This window comes from Typopeltis vanoorti, chromosome 15 (genome assembly GCF_054136105.1).
Source record: "Typopeltis vanoorti isolate ZY-2024b chromosome 15, IOZ_Tvanoo_1.0, whole genome shotgun sequence".
Classification (NCBI taxonomy): Eukaryota; Metazoa; Arthropoda; class Arachnida; order Uropygi; family Thelyphonidae; genus Typopeltis; species Typopeltis vanoorti.
The window spans coordinates 56,444,218-56,462,350 of NC_143563.1; the positions used below are offsets into that span (position 1 = coordinate 56,444,218).

Here is an 18,133-nt window from a genome sequence, read left to right on the forward strand (position 1 = left end):
CAAAGAACACATTGCTTACATAACCTGAGATATTACTGTATATAACAAACTGAGACCACTTTCATTCATTTTTATTTATATTGCTTCCCCCCCCTTCCTCCCCACTACCACCTACCTAGATTCCAAAACTAAGTTCTTGTCTAAGGTAGAAGTGGAGGAATTTTTTGAGGCTTTAGAAAAAGCAACAGACACAATGAAAAAGGAAAAGTTGGTCCTCGTTGGGGATCTAAATAGCAGAGTAGGAAATGATTGTGAGACATACAAAAATATTTTGGGAAAATTTGGAGAAAAGAGCAAAGCTAATAATAATGGCAAATATCTGTTGGATTTCTGCTCAGGACATGGACTGGTTATTACTAACACCATGTTCCAACATAAAAATGTGCACAAATTCACATGGAGAGAAGAGGCAAGGAATAAGAAAAGTCTCATTGACTATGTTATTGTTGATAGTGATGTTTTCTCCCTGGTGCAGGACACCAGAGTGTACAGAGGATTTGAAATTGGAAGCGATCACTATTTAGCCTTGAGCAGGATAAAATTGAATTTCATATTGAAAAGAATGACATGTAAGAAAGTTTTAAAGCAAATAAAAGTTGAGCAGCTGTCAGATGTGAACTGTAGACTAAAATACACAAAGATTATTGAAGGTAAAAATGAAAGAGTTCGAGAACAGGAACCAAACCTTGGAGATTCAGTGACAAGCCTTGAAGAAAACCTTGATTGATTCAGCTAGAGAGGCATGTGGTGAAGTTGTCTGCAAGGATAGAAAAATTAGAACTCCATGGTGGACACAGGAAGTTAAAGAGGCAGTGAAGGAAAAGAAGAAAGCATATCAAAAGTTCCTGGTAAATAAGTTAGCTTGTGCTCTTAGAGAATACAGAGACAAATGTAAGAAAGCTAAACAGTGTGTAAAACTAGCTAAACAAAAGTCATGGGAGGACTTTGGCATGAACATAGAAAATAAATATCAAGAAGGTGGTAAAATATTCTGGAGGTTGTTGAAGAAGCTTAGGAATGGAGGAAAGAGTGCTGTAAAAGGAGTTAGAGATGATAAAGGTGACATGAAAATGGGAGAAAAAGATATCCTTTAAATTTAGAGTAATTATTTTGAAAATTTGCTAAATGAAACAAGCAGTGATGACAGCACAGTGATAAAAAAAAAAACAAACACTGACCAGGCATGCAGTCAGGAATACATATCCATACTTGAAGTAGAAAAAGCCATCAAAGGCTTGAAATGTGGAAAGGCAGCAGGAGTAGATGATATTCGACCAGAAATGCTGAAGTATGGTGGTATAAAAGTCTTACAGTGGCTGCACTGCATAGTTCAGAAAGCCTGGACAGAGGGACAAATTACTGACGATTGGAGTAGAGCTTTCATAGTACCCATATATAAAAAGGGAAATGAAACTGAATGTGAGAATTACAGAGGTATATCCCTACTGAGTGTTCCTGGTAAGATATATGCAAGTATATATCTTACCTGGAACAGTTGAGAAGAATTGTGGAAGAAAAGCTTGGTGAAGAACAAGCTGATTTCAGGTCAAATAGAGGCTGTCAGGATCAGATCTTCACTTTACGACAAATAGTGGAGAAATCATGGGAATATAACAAAGATCTGTATTTAAGTTTTGTCGATTTGGAAAAGGCATATGACAAGGTGCCAAGAGAGAAGCTATTCAAAACGCTACAGTTATATGGTGTCAACGGGGCATTATATCAAGCAATACTTAGTCTTTCTTTGATTTGTAAGTCAGCAGTTAGAATTGAAGGAAGTACAGGAAGATGGTTTAATGTTAAATCTGGTATGAGACAAGTATGTACATTATCCCCTCTGTTATTCATTATCTATAATGATCACATTATGAAGGAAAGTGGTATTAAACATGATATCAAAATTGGAGATGTTAATGTCAGCTCTTTGCTTTATGTGGACGATGTTATACTTCTAAATAAATCCGCTACAAGTCTGCAAGATTCTCTGACTAAATTGAATAACTGTTGTAGTAGATATGGTATGAAGGTCAGCAATAAAAAGACAAAGACAATGAAAATAGGCAGAATCATTGAAAATGTCAACTGTATTGTGAATGGAGAACCTATGGAACAAGTAAAACATTTCAACTAATTAAGCACGATTTTTACCGAAGATGGTAAATTAAATATAGAAACAGACAACAGAATCAGCAAAGCTAGTATGGTGGGAAGTCAATTGAATAAATTCATATGGAATAAGAAAGAAATTAGTCGGAACACTAAATTAGCTGTATATATACAAGACTGTTCAAACCAGTTTTAACTTGTGGATCTGAGAGCTGGGTCAGAAGTAAAACACTTGACCAAAGACTAGAGACCGCAGATATTAGAGTCCTGAGAAAGATTATAGGTGTGAATAGATGGCATCAATGGCAGTATCATATTAAAAATGAGGATATTAGGAAAGAACTTGACATTGTCAACATCCAGGAATGCATTAGCAGAGCTAATCTCAGGTGGAATGTTCACTTAAACAGAATGGGCGAGGAAAGATTAGCAAAACAAGTGTTCTCTTCCAGGTTGGCAGGAAAACGACCCAGAGGAAGACCAAGATATAAGTGGATTGATACGGTACAAAGTCCTTAGACGATAGAAATATAAGATCTGATAATGTTGGAGTCTTGACAAGTAACAGACTGATTTGGAGGAAAATTGTAGATAGGAAGTTAGTAATGATGTAAATTTTTCATGTAGTACTATCATATCCTGTACACCCCTTGAGGGTACATGGCAGGAATTTGATGATAATGATGATGTTGGTTAAATTTGATAATAATTTTGCAGTTTTGTAATTGGAAGACTAATGCAGCTGACTGACATTTTTGCATTCCATACATTCTGGGTGATCTGCCTTGAAAAAAGAGTTTAGTAACACTTTAATTATCACCTATTATTGCTAATTATCTAAAAGATTATTCTTTTTTTTTTTTTTTGCTTGCGATTTGGTAGGAACAGAAGAAAGCAGCATTATAGACAGTAGTTCTGTCACATAACAAATGATTTTTTCATGATATTTGGAAGAATCCATGATAACAGTTGCATTACCTTTATGTTAGTGATAATGTTTCTGTTATAGGCTAATCTGTGTATAGCTAAAATTTCCCCTTTTGTTAAATTAACGTTGGAAGGTTACTCTTTATATTCTAAGACTCTTGCACAACTTCAAATTTGAGCATTGGTTTTTTGGCAAGAAGATCATGGATGCTTCTTTCATGGTTAAGTCAGAAAATGGAATGTACTTCAAAGTGACAGCAAACTTCATTCCTTTCCTAAGAACTTATAGTTCATTGTTAATAAATTTCTCTAGTGTAACACTAGAGAAATATTAACATTTTATTGATGAAATCTAATATTTCTACATCTGATCCATTAAATTTAATACAGTTGAAATTGATTCAAGTTTAAAAACTAGAATAACGTTTTGGTATGGTGTAAGCAGCAACCTTTGAGGAAATGGACTCAAGGTAACATGTTGTGTCTTCCTCTTTTACTATTCTAATGGTGTGGTATAAAATTAAAATGTAAAGATTGCTATGTTTGCCTAACCAACTTGTAAACCACTAGGAATAGAAAGGGCATTTTCTATCAAATTTCTGTCTGCCATAAAACGTGACTTTTGAGCTTAGTCTGTATACATCTTTGCCATCAGAATTGCTTGATACAGTTGTTTTATTGGATTTGCAATGTACTTGTTGGTAAAAGCAATAAAAAAAAAAAAAAGGGAATCCTTTACTGTGGCAGGTTACAAAAAGATTAAAAAAATCTCACTAGATCTTCCAATGGACTCTGCATTTGTCTCAGCACCAAGGTGTAACTCGAACTACTTTTTAGTGTCTACAAATTGACAATTATTTTTTGCTTCTGTTCACTTAAAAGTGATGTAAAAATCTTGAATTGCTTGATAAAATGCAATATGTGAAAGAAATAGTTATTTGAGAAGATTTTAAAGTTTTTCTGTTCTCAGCAATCAATTTGATTATATGAAAATGCTGTACTTTCTTTGAAGATGGAAGTGGAGCCCAAAGAGCAGTAGCCAATGAGAGAAATCATCATTCAATGCTCAAAAAATTTTTTTAAAAAAAGTGCAGTGAATTCAGATAAAGTTCTCACCTCTACTTGATTTAAAATTGTGTTGAGAGAGAGCTTGTGAAATTCCCAAACTATCAACAGTATCCATCATACCTCTACTTGAAACCATTAACAGGCAAAGCACTCGTAGCCGACTCAGGCATTCCATTCATTTTATTCACCTCTCTCCAAGTGAAAAATCTAGTCCTCATATCCCATCTAACCATGGTATGACCTCTTGTTCTGCCCTCTCCAGACAAGTGCTGAAACAATCTTATAAAAGCCTTTTAAGTAAACATTTAAGTAACGTAAATGTTTTTTTATCATATTTCCTTGCCCCTTTTTATCACCTATCAACCAACCTTTGCAATCCATCCACACATTTGTCCTCATAGGGAGGAGTATTACATAGACCACACACCTGGATCCTCTCCCACTTACTCATCCCCAAGAAATCCAGTTTTGACCAGACCTGAGCACAGTAATCCAGATGTGGTTGTATCAAAGCTTTATAAAGAGGAATGATAACTCTCTTATCTTTGTTTGTTAGTGTATGTCCTTCAGTAACCAAGTAATCCTATGAGCTACCCTGGCTGCTTTAGCAATATGTCCTCTAAACTTCAACTCTCTCTATCTACTACTATCCCCAAATCCTTCACTTCATCAGTTTCCTGGCATACAGTTCCCTCACTGTGGTACACAGCTTGTAATTTTTGTATCCCAAAATGCATTACTTCACACTTTTCCATATTAAATTGACATCCATTATGATTTTCTCATACTTTTTAAATCATTCTGCATGCTCTCTACAACTATTACTTTAACTATTACTCTATCCAACCTTGTATCATCAACAAGTAATTGAATGTCTCCTTTCAAATTGTTTCCTATATCATTTATGTATACAAATTAAACAGCAGCAATGAGTCAAGTATAAAGCCCTGCAGCGCACTGATCACCTGTCTCTCCTGGATTCTGCTCCTCTATATACTACTTTTTGGTATCTGTCCATTGGCCACCCTTTTATCTATATCACAAGATTCATATCCATGTCCATTTGTTGCTGTTTATGCAATAGAGTTCCGTGTGGTATTCTGTCAAACAACTTTGCAAATCTAGCAGTATCATTGTGTAGCCATTCCCTTTATCCAACTCAGCTGTCACCCTGTTATAAAAAGTTAGATAGCTAAGGCATGACAACTCTTCACAATGCTGTGTTGCTCCTAATATAGTATCATATTCTTATTCAACCATTCTTGTATTCTCTTTTTGACCAACTTTTCCAGTACTTTTACCACCACTCCCGTGATACTAATTGACCTATTATTCTATTACCACTGACTTAGACCCTCCTTTATGCAAAGGAATTATTTTTACATCCTTTGACTCTTTGGAGACTTTGACAGAGCTGAGACTTAAAGCCTGGTCATGGGTATCACTAGTTCCCCTGCACATTCTTGTAAAACGTGAGTTGATATCCCATCCATTCCTGCAGCTGTAATTGCATTCACATTCTGCAATATACTAAGCACCTCCAGTTTTTTAACCTCTGTTCTCAGATCAGTCTCTGTCCCCTCTGTCATAACAATATATTCACTTAGATGATATACCCTTGCAAAATGATTACTCAGTAGCTCAACAATTTCGTCTGCCTCCGTTACCTCTGCCATCTGCACTCATTAAAGTTATCCTTCCATACTCATTCTTTTTCCCGCTTGCCACATAAAGAAAAAGCTCTTTGGGATTTTCTTATGCCTATCACTAATTTCTTCCCATAATCTGCTTTAGCTTTCCTTACCATGCTGGTTACCTATCTTGCCTGATCCTTGTATTGTTCATGAGTTAGCTGGTCATCTTTCCTTATATTCCCTCCACAACATTTTCTTTGTTTGTAGCTCGTGCTTAATGATACTACACATCCATCTAACTCCTGCCTGATTTACTCTCCCGACACTTGGGTATGCAGTGTAATATTGTTTCTTCTAGATAAACCCTTGACTATCCCCCATGCACTGTGAACATCCTTCCCTTGCAGACTTTTGTTATTATTTATATGAGTACTCTATGGAGTCAAAAGACTCTTGCGAGAGACCCACTCTATTCATTAACAATCATACATCTCGTTAAACTTATCACTGTTAGGGCAATTCATTCCACTCTTAGACAACCTCCAAGTGTGATCCCTTGTTCTCTCCTTACTCACTCACCATGTATTGAAAAATTTCTTCTGTCAATCTTATAGCATCCCTTTAGTAATAACATATAACTTTCTAATCCTCTTTCTCCTGTCAACTAAACTCTGCAGCCCACAAGACCTTCAGTCTATCCTCATAGGGAAATTACACAGAACTATCACAAGCTTGGTCACTTGTCTCAGTCCCTGCTCAGTTTACCTTCCTGACCCTGGTTATGCAGTCTGATACTGCCTTGCTTAAACAATCCTTGATCGCTTCCCATGCACAAATAAGATTCATTCCATGTAGTTTCTTATATCATGGCACTGATCCAAGTTGCCTTCTAAGTTTGTCATAATAGCCAGCTTTGTAGTTCCACATAAACCCTTTCCTGACTGAAAATTCCACATGTTGAGTAGACTCCCAGGACAAGACCGCATAGTCACTTTTCCCTGATTGGAGGTAGAATTGCTACTGTAGTTGTAGATAGTCTTCTGATGCTATTACCAGATCCAGCACTCTCCCCTGGTCCCTTTCTTTGCATGCTGTTTCAAGTAATTATCCCTTAATAAAATAAAGATTCCAAGAAATTATATTCTCGGTTTCATCTTTTATCCAAGCGTAAGCAAAGTTTGCATGTTAAGTAATTTCACACAACATGGCTACTTGTATATAGAGACTAATGACTTCACATAACTTGCTTAAGTAACTCATAATGCAACTTACATATTCTTATGGACATGTATAATACTATGCATTATGGCAATAGCCACTACCCAGACTGGGTTCATCAGTGGGAGCCAGATCCAGAACTGATACCAAGGTTGAAGTAATGCAGAAGTCATATTTCCATATAGAAGTAGTCAAAAGGTGTCGTAACTTATTACTAAAATACTGGATTAGAGATAGATATTGAAAGTTATTTTCAATTGGTTATACTACAAATTAAAGATACCTAGAAATTATATTCTTTGTTTCATCCTTTATTATTATTATGCGCAACTCCAAGGAGTCGACAGACTCATCGAGGGAGGCCCTAACACTATACTTACACTAACACTAAACCATACTGTGTGAATGTCGAATAGTCAAGAAAAACTATTCGACATTCACACAGTATCTATCAAACCTCGCCTTGAACTCTTTCACAGTCATGGCACTCACAACAGACTCTGGCAGCTTATTCCGCTCATTCACCACTCTCCAAGTAAAAAACCTAGCTCTAACACCCTTGCTAAACACACTCTTGCCCAGCTTCCATGTATGGCCCCTAGTCCTTCCACCACCAGGCCTATTCTCAAAAATATCTTCTGAATTAATCTTATAGAAACCCTTGAGTAATTTGAATGTCTCAATCATATCGCCCCTTTTCCGCCTATCAACCAATTTCTGCAACCCACAAATCTTCAACCTGTTCTCATAAGATTCATTCTATAGACCTGCTATCATCTTGGTCACTCGTCTCTGGATCCTCTTCACCTCCTCCCCATCAAGAAGAAACCCTGGCACCCATATCTGGGCACAGTAGTCCAGATGGGGTCTTATCAAGGCTCAATACAGAGGAACAATAACTTGTTTGTCTCTGCTTGTTAAAGTATTTTTCAGCAACCCAGTGTTTTGATGAGCTGATTTAGCCACTTTTGCGATTTTACTCCTAAACTTCAACTCCCTATCCACCAACACTCCCAAATCCCTGGCCTCGTCAATCTCCTGGAGTACGATTTCACCAATGTGATATACTGCTGTTAATCTTTTCACCCCAAAATGCATAACCTTACACTTCTCCATTCTCCTTAGCCCAGTCCTCCAAACTATCCAAATCATCCTGCAAAATTTTGACATCCTGTGCACTCACTATTGCTCTACCCAACTTTGCATCATCAGCAAACAAATGAACACTTCCTCTCAGATCCTTTCCTATATCGTTAATGAAAAATTGAACAGTAGTGATCCAAGTACAGAACCCTACTGCACACCACTGGTCACAGGCAGTCTTTTGGACTCTACTCCTGAATAAACCACTCTCTGATATCTCTCCATCAACCATCCTCCTATCCATCTCACCAACCCTATATCCATCCCCATATGCTGCAGTTTACTGATTAGAATTCCATGTGATATCCTGTCAAAGGCCTTAGCAAGGTCCAGTAGAATCACTGTAAACCCATTACCCTTATCCAGTTCAGCCGTCATTGTGTTATAAAACGTGAGCAAGTTACTGAGGCATGATCTACCCTTCACAAAACTATGCTGTCCCCCCCATACAGGATCCCATTTTCATCTATCCGATCCTGTATTTTTCTCTTGACTATTTTCTCCAAGACCTTGATCAACGATTCCTGATATGCTGATCGGTTGGTAATTTACAACAGCAGTCTTGGAACTTCCTTTATGCAGTGGAACTATTTTCTCCTCTTTCCACCCCCTTGGGACTAACCCAGACTTGAGACTCAAACAAAATGGTCAAGGGCACTGACAATTCTTTAGCAGCTTCATGTACAACACGAGCTGGTATACCATCCAATCCCACAGCTGTATTGACATTGAGGTTTTGTAATAGACTATTCACCTCCACTTCATTTACCACAATTCCCATATAAGCTATTGGTTCATTCATTCCTGGAATGTCACCACCTGGATGATATACTTTTGAAAAGTGCTCGCTCAGTAATTCCACTATATCAACTGATTCGGTTAACTCCCTACCATCAGCATTCTTTAAAATCATTCTGCCATATACATTTTTTCTTTTACTTGCAACATATCAAAAAAATTATTTGGGATTCTCTTTAGCCTGCATGGCTAATGTTCTTTCATAATCCGCTTTTGCTTTTCTTACCACACTTGTTACCCTTCTGGCCTGGGCTTTATACCATTCATGTGCCTGCAAGTCACCTTTCTCCTTAAATTCCCTCCACAGTTGTTTCTTTTTTTGCAGCTCAAGCTTAATGGTGTTATTCAGCCATTTAAATCCTACTTGATTTGTTATTCAGACTCTTGGTATACAGTCAGCCATTGCCTCCTGCAAACACTTCTTAGCTGCCTCCCATGCACTATCAACATCTAGCCCTTGCAGTTTTACATGTCATGGCACTGAACCAATCAAACTCCTAAGCTTGTCATACTTACCAGTCCAATAATTCCACATGTACCATGTCTTAATTGTAAATTCCACACCTTTAGCCACCTCCAAGTCAAGACCCTATGATCACTCACCAATTGGTGGCAACGTGGTCATATTCGTTACAGCCAAATTCTCAGATGTAATTACTAGGTCAAGCACTCTCTGACCCCTAGTATTTTCCATTACATGCTGTCACAGATAGTCATCCCTTAATCATCATCATCAACAACCATGGGTCCAATGCCCATGGATGTCTGCTGCCATCTTGATATGATTCTTCCATTGCATTCTGTTTTGTGCAAGATGACTCAATTTGTGTATAGAGTTTTCGCACCATTTGAAGATGTCATCGCCCCATTCTCTGTTTGGTCTTCCTCTTTTGTTCTTTCTTTCAATCATTACAAACAGCAACGTTTTTAATTTTCTCTCATCATTCATTCCTGGATCAGGTTTTCTTTTGGTTGTATTCGTCTGTAGATTTCCTCATTGTTCACTTTCTGTATCCAGCTTATTCTCAAAATCTTTCTGTAGCACTTCCTCTGAAATGCCAATATCCTCCTTTCAAATTCTCTCAGGAGTACCCAGTCCTCGCATCCATAGAGCATGCTGCTGAAGATGCAGGTTTCTACAATGTGCAGTTTAGTTTGCATCTTTATAGCTCAGCTCTTCAATATTTTTCCATGGCTTTTAAAATAGTTGTTGCTCTGGCTATTCTAATTTTTCTCTCTTTTTTGGGGTCCAAGTCATGTGTCATCTAAGATATGTGAAGTGTTCCACATTTTCCAGTTGAAATCTGTCTATCGTAACTCTGTTCAGTAACTCCTGTTTTCCGAATATCATTGTTTTAGTGTTTTCAAAGTTGACATTTATTCCATATCTTTTTCCTTCTCTGTATAGTGTTTGCAATGTCTGTTCCAGCCTTGCTGCATCTTCTTCAATCAGGACGATGTCATCTGCAAAGCAGAGGTACTTTATTCTCATGCCATTTATTGAAATGCCTCCACCTTCTTTTTTAATCTTATCTAGTGTTCTTCCTGGATGTGTGATAAAAATGATTGGTGATATTGGGTCCCCTTGTCTTGTGCCTTGACTAGTGGCAAACCAATCTCCCGTCTCTCCTGCTATTCTGATTTTTGCTTGTGCTTGGCTGTTTATATCTTTCAGCAGGCGGATCAATTTATTGTCCACACCATAGGATTCCAAGACAGCCCATGTTATATTTTGGTCAATATTATCAAATGCTTTTTGGAAGTCCACGAAACAGCAATATATCTTTTTGTTCTTTCGTCCAGCTTTCTCTTCTGTTAGTCTTAGTGCAAATGTTTGTTGCACTGTACTTCGATCTTTTCGAAATCCGGCTTGCTCATCCAGAAGATGTTCCTCCATATGCCCCTTCAGGCATTCTGTTAGTATTTTCATCAGCACTTTGCCAAGATGACTCATTAATGCAATAGTTCTGTAATTGGTGCATTCTAAAGCACTGCCTTTCTTATGAAGAACAACCAAGACCGATTTTTTCCACTCTTCGGGGGCATACCCTGATCTCCATATTTCATTACATAGCTTATGTATTTCTTTTGCAACTGATTCTCCCCCATATTTTAGCGTCTCACCTATTATGTTGTCATTTCCAGGACTCTTGTTATTCTTGAGATGTTTTATAGCCTTATTCACTTCCTCTTCCAAGATGTCATTTTCAAAGATCTCTGCTGGTGGAGAGATTGCTTTTAGTTTTTTGAATACTTCTGTTGCAGCATCATTTAGTTTATTTTTATATAGTTCACTGCAATATCTTGTCCATCTGTGTATGATTTCTGTCTTGTCCATCTCTACTTTACCATTTTCATCTTTGACTGCTACTGATCTTGTTTGCCACTTCCTATTGACATTTCTTATAAGTTTGTAAACCTCTTTAGTTTTGTGTTCTCCATAGTACTGTTCAATGTCTTTGCACTGGTCCTCCAACCATTTGGCTTTATCAGATCTTGCTACTTTCCGTACTTCATTGCATTTTTGATTGTATAACTCATCTGCTGCCTCTGAATTATCTCGTTTAAGTTTCAGTTCTCTTTTCTCTTGTACCAATTTTAGTTTCCTGAGTTATCCATTTCTTGTTTATCTTTTCTCTTTCAGGAATTACTTCCTCTACTGCTTTTTTTTTTTAGCACTGTAGTCAGTCGTTCTGCTCTTGTATTTATATTTTGTTTTTCACATGGGGTCTTAAGCTTAGTTTCCAATATGTTCTGATATGCTGTTCTTAGCCTGTCTTCATTTAGTTTTGAGATGTCTCTAGCTTTCTGGAACTTTCCTTTGTACTTCTGTTTCAGTTTTAGTCTTATATTTGCAATCACTAAGCTGTGGTCCGAATCAATATCAGCTCCTTGGAATGACCTGCACTGTTGAACTGAGGTTCTCCATTTCTGGTCTATTAATATCAGGTCAATCATATTCCTGTGTTTGCCATCGAAGGAGCGCCACATCCATTTACGACAGTCTTTTTGTTGGAATTTGGTATTGCAAGTCATCAGGTTGTTATCCGTGTCAAATTCCAGAAGCATCTCTCCATGTTCATTTCTTTCTCCATAATATCCCTTAATAACCACATAAAATCCAATTCCTTTCTCCCATGTGTCCTCTCCTCCTTCCAATCAATATTACCATAGTTGAAATCTCCCATAATAATTACCCTCCTTCCACTCATTTCTTCTATTTGCTTATGCATACTATCTCCACCATTTATTCCATCACCTGGTCTATAGCAGCCAACTGTATATTTTGTTCTGCTAGTCTTAATCTCACACCAAATAGCCTCAAACGTGCTCTTTTCTCTATCCTGCAGTTCAACTTCTATTCTCCTTGGCTGCAGCTCTTCAGCTATCATCAATAACACTCCCCTCCATTTTATTCTCCCTGTCACTCCTGAACACACATTACCCCTCACATTCAATCCCACTAGCTGTGTCATCTTCTGTCAGCCATGTTTCACTAATGCCAATAACTTGTGGCCTGAAAGTGCCAACCAAGGCCAAAAATTCTTCTTTCTTGTTCCTAATTCTTCTGGCATTAGTATACATGAATTTCAGAAGCCCATTTGTCCCATCCGTATGTTGATGCCTTATACTAACTCACATTCTGATTCGTGGTCTTTTGTACTCGCTTGGGCATATTACACACATTCATACACACAACTGTCTCCCTAAAGTCTTCATATCTACTCCCCCCCCCCCTTAGTAACTCTAGTTTCCCTGATTCTGCACATCCACTTCATTCAACAACACCTTTTCAAGTTTCCATACACCAAATCCATTCAGATGTAAACCATCCATCTTATGTAAATCCTTTCATCCATCGAACTCACTCCACACATCCACAAATTCCACACCCCTCCTCAGCATAATCCACGCACAAAGTTATTAGCAATTTTGGCCCTCCTTCTATACTCTTCACTGTCATACTGCAGCAACAGACTCGCCATCTTAACTCTCTCACTCTTCTCTTTTGCTACCTTGTGTAATTTATCTCTTATCCTTTATCCAAGTGTAAGCAAACAAAGTTTGTGCGTGAAGTAACATCACAACTGGGATTCTTATATATAGAAGCTAATGACTATTTTATATATATATTAATGTTCATTATTTACTCGGTAGAACTGTATATAAAGGAAATTAAATGACTTTATACCGAGAATGACAAATTTATTGTTAAGATACAACTAGTTTCGTTGAAATACAACTTCTTCAGGTATCATTGGCAAAGAGTAAAATAAAAATAACAGACACATGAAAAAATACATTAACAGATCTAGTATAAAACAAGTACATTTAAAAGGAATGTGTGCTAGAGTTCCAACTGAAGTTGATTATGTGCGTGAGCTGGTATTAGTGTGCCAGTATTGGACAGTGGCAATGTGCGCATCAGAAATATTATAGCTAAGGCTGTTATTAATATGAGACGAATCAAGTGATATTTCTTTAGATTCAATTATTCTTCTTTCCAGTTCATCATAGCACACATGGATATTACAGGTTTTTTGCCAATCAACGATGTGTTGGTGGCCATCATCTGCATTGACGGAGAAGAGAACATGGCTAGAGAGAGAGCGCTTGGTCTGGTTCTGTTGTAAGAAATGTCTCTTTGATGTTCCTCCATGCATAAAAGAATGGATTTAGAAGTTTGGCCGTAATATGGCTTGCCACAATCACACAAAATTTTATAGACTCCTGGATACTGAGTAGGAAGATGTTTCATTTCAGGTCTACTTAGTATGGAGCGAAGTTTAGGGAACGTAGTGAAGCAAGTTCTAATGTTGAATTTCTGAAGCATTTTTGCCAGTTTCTTGAAGATTCTTCTCCACCAAGAGGTTTTATTTCGTTACCATACATCAGCTCTCTCTCCCCCCGAAACTGGCAAAAATGCTTCAGAAATTCAACACAAGAACTTGCTTCAATAAGTTTCCTGAGAATCTCTGAACTGTTTTTAAATCTCACTTATCCACTTTCCTAAGGATCAAATTCCTTCCCTGCTCTGTTCCTTGCAACTTATCATATTATAAACAAATGGGAGGATTCATTCGTCAACATTTGTCTTGAAGAACACAAGAAATATATTTGCTATCAGAACTATATGGTCAGTTAGGTCCAGCTGACCATGCCTTGGACACTTTGCACAAAAAACAAATGAAAAAAAAAACTGTGCTTCACTGCCACAAATATGAACTTGAAAGACCTTTTATTGGATGTTATCCAGAAGAGTTGCATAACCATCGGCATTCTTCTTCCTTTCCTGTAATGGTTGGACTCAGACCTTTCATTGAAAGGTCTGAGTCCAATCAGGAGAAACAAAAACCCCTCTACTACACCTCTGGCATCTGCTACACTTTCTCTTTCAGTCAGAAAGAGGCGATAATGTTACTCATTCCTTCATAACAGATTTCCAGCTCTGTAGACTAGTTGCAGTGTTCTTCACATCAGGCTAAGTTAAATCCCTATAAACTCTAAGCATCTGGTAGGTTGTTTCTACTGAGATCTAAAATTTTCATACTTAACTTCCAAGCACCCTAGCCTCTTGATATTAGCTTCATGAGCCCTCAGTTTCATTTCTGTTTAAGTGGAATCTTCACACATTTTTTCTAGCTATAACATTGCCTAGAGTTTATTTTGGGTAATGCATCTTTTACTGGTGTCACAAATGTCTATAGACCATTAATGTAGTTCCTATGATAGCATTTCTTGAAGTCGGTTCTTTTGTTCAACCCATTGACAGTTTACAGATCATGTGCAATTGACTGGGAGTATATATAGTAGTATGGTGGTCCACATGTGATGGCATGAATATACTGTACATATTAGTATGTTTCATTCTGAAACAGGATAGTATGACTTATTCCAACATATTTTGTGTATGCGTGTGTGTATATATATATATTTATTTATTTGCTGTTTACTACTTAAATATGGTAAATAATAGTACCAGGAAACTTCTATCAGAATTTTCTAAAGCAAATTAATGAAGAGCTATAAATATCAATTATTAATAATTAAAAAGATCACTAATGTTAACTATGATTTTTGTAAATATATAAAATTTCTCATGATATACAGTTCCTGGTATTGGAAAGTTAACAGTATTAAAAAATCAGGATTAGTGAAAACAGTGGTGTCTAGCTGTTTGGTGGGCATGTATAATAAGTTAACAAATTTTGTTTTGCTGTTTTTCTTTTTTTATAGTTTTTCTAATGTGGTTCTCCTGTTTTGTAGACAAAAGACTGGTGGACATATGAATTTTGTTACGGTCATACAATTAAACAGTATCATGTTGAAGGTAAAAGTGTTTAAATTTGCTCTTATGCCATTAAGTTTTTGTTTTTTTATCTGTACTGTTATAACATGAGATGTGGAATTATTTGATCAAGAAGTGCATCTTTGTTGCTGCCAAATATAATTTTCAATAAATATTTTTAATCTGTAATAGCTTTATTATTAAACAGTATGTGAAATAAGATTTTTCTTTTAGATAACTAAAGTTTCTTTTAGAAAATTTAAGTTATGATCACAGTTAGTGTTCCTAATAGTGATATTTTCTCACCTGTTTGAAAAGAAAATTATAAGAAAATAATTTTTCTGTATTTGTGTAGAAATTCTGAGAAGTAACATCACTATCACATTAATGTTTGATTATTAATGTTTGTTTGCACTATGGTGTTTTCCATCTTTCCTAGATGGATGAATGAAAATTAAAAGTATTAAATTAATCTTAATGTAACTTTTTTTTTAACAGCAAAAGTTTGAAAGGCCAACTATATTGATTTTAGCAAGCTCTAAAAGACATAACTTCTGAAATGATTCAATAATAAGCTTGCATCAGAGCAGACTTCAATTTGCTTTGTTTAGGTGATGAAGTAAATGCTTGTCAGTTGTAATGCTTACTATGCAGTAAACAAAAAAATAAATAAATCTAGCAGCTGTTATTTGTTCTCTCTGTTTTCTTTTCGTTTGCTTGTTTTACTGCGGCATAAAGATGAATATGGATTTGCAGGCAATACATACTACCTAGTTTACTGTGCATAATGAAATCTGCTGTCACAATATTTACAAAGATTGAAAACTTATCACAATATCAAGTTTCTAAGATTAATATAAAAAGCATAGGAAAATTCTGCTGATAGATAAACTTGAAATGTTGCAACAGCCAACGAGGTCTGTTGTTTTAGATATAAGGTAATAAAAATAGTAATTTCTGTTGCATCTAGAAATGATGGAAAACATACAGTGCAAACAAGCATTAATAGTCAGTAATTTAGAATGATAATCATAGCAGTGACTGTCATTAAGCCAAGTACTATAGCGAGTCACTGACTACTCTTATCAAAATTGTTAGAGCCAAAACTCAATCTGTTGTAACTCCAGGTCTGAGTTGAATATTATTAGTCTGTCCTTTATTCAACAGAAGACAGCCTGTAATTGCATATTAAATCTGCTTTTAAAAAAAAGAAACTGCTGTTGAAAATAGCATATGTTAAAAATTAAATTTTTCTTTTCCTCATCGTCACTGTGCAAAAACGTCACTTTGCACAGTGACGTTTTTGCATCTAATTTTAACCAAATTTGGTAGCATTCATTATCGCAAACATCATTATAATAATTTAAAAAAAAACTTGCTATAAAAAAACTACTGAAAAGTTGTAGTATGATGCTATGCTAAAAGAAATTCACTATAAAAAACCACTATAACAAACTATTCCTGTGGTCCCTTTGAGTTTACTATAATGACAGTCAACTGTATTTTGTTTATTACTTGGCTGAAGGGCTGAGAAATATGGCTTAACGGGATTAAGATGGGGGGGGGGGGAGTTGGGGAAGATACTTCCTCTGCATTCTCTTTTACTAGTTGACCAAATTTGGAATTTAGTTATTCCTTACATTGTTTTATATCTTAGGAATTTCAGCATCCGTGTGTTGAGGCTTAAGTGCTGTGAGGACATTGTTACATCGTTGGTTTTCTATAAATTCACTATTATTATCTTTCCTGTGCCAACTAAGAATAAATCTCTAAACTATCTGTTTAGAGATTTATTCTGGGATCCTTTTCAAGCTCTGATGATGTTTGTTTGTTTTAGCTGCACCAGTCAGAGCTTTAGGACAGAAAATTCTTGTCCAAAGAAATCTTCCCAGAGGTCAAGTGTTACCTAACCTTATCAAAAGAATTAAGTAGCTTAAAGTAATCTTAGCATACAGTCATGGCCTAAATTGCTCTTAACTTCCTTTATATTCCCCTTATGCATAGGTCCGTGGTTTTATGAGTGATAAAATCAGTCTCATGCTCAGATAAAACTCAGATAAAACATGTTTATTAAGTGGTCAAAGAGATTACAATTAAGTTAACATGTCAAAGGCTAATCACATTTTTATCATTACTAAATCACTAGTTAAGCAAATAAGAAATGTTCAAACTGACAAGTATGCTGTTCACATTCCATGGGTAAATTAAATCCACACAAAACATAAGTCAACTTCTAAACTAAATTTTCTGTGATTTTACTCCTTCACATTAGATTAGGAACCACACAATCATAAGTTCTCAGACTACCAGTTCAATACAGTCAATAAATCATTGCACATGGTCACTATAAAGTTCTCTTTCCTCCTAGTCAAAATTCTTCTTCCTTCTTTCATCTAAAACTAATTATTACATAGGTAAAAGAAAAGGTTTTAGTACTTTACCACCTTAACGTGGGGATATCTTTCTGTTATGGTAGGTTGCCACCACGCGGAAATCACATGCTAGTCACAAATGGGGCATTTTTCTTTGTTGGACACACGCTCATCTCATGATTTGCTGTCTTTAGCTCAACCGCCATCAAAGGGGAATCCTTTGCTATCTCACATCGGTAAAACCTTTACCGACGGCCCGAATTGGAAAACTGCCGTCATCTCTCGTATAGGCTTGTCTGACTCGCGTCAGTCAGCAACTGGGAAAGGTTGCAGCTCGTCGTTGTCAAGCTTCCTTCTGATCATCAGCATTGCTGATCCGCACGAGAACACAGGAACAGACAACAAGAAGGCAAAAAAAACGAGAGAGGTTCTAACATGCCTGAATTCACTTTTATCCTCCTTCATAGTTCCCTCTTTCCGCCTTCGAATCTTATTCATGGTGCCTTCCTATTTGCTCTTACAAAGTGGCGTCACATTTTTGCTCCTCAATGAGTGCTCTTTTCGTGGAACGTGGATTC

At 36.5% G+C, this 18,133-nt stretch overlaps 1 protein-coding gene across 1 annotated transcript in view; it reads left to right on the top strand.

Annotated features, from left to right (window-relative positions):
• Positions 1-18,133, top strand: part of LOC150098777 (protein OS-9-like) — a 210,522-nt gene that overhangs the window by 49,749 nt on the left and 142,640 nt on the right. The window contains exon 3 of the mRNA XM_090405721.1: positions 15,162-15,225. Within this exon, the coding sequence (XP_090261847.1) occupies positions 15,162-15,225 (64 nt within the window). The remainder of the gene's footprint in view (positions 1-15,161; positions 15,226-18,133) is intronic.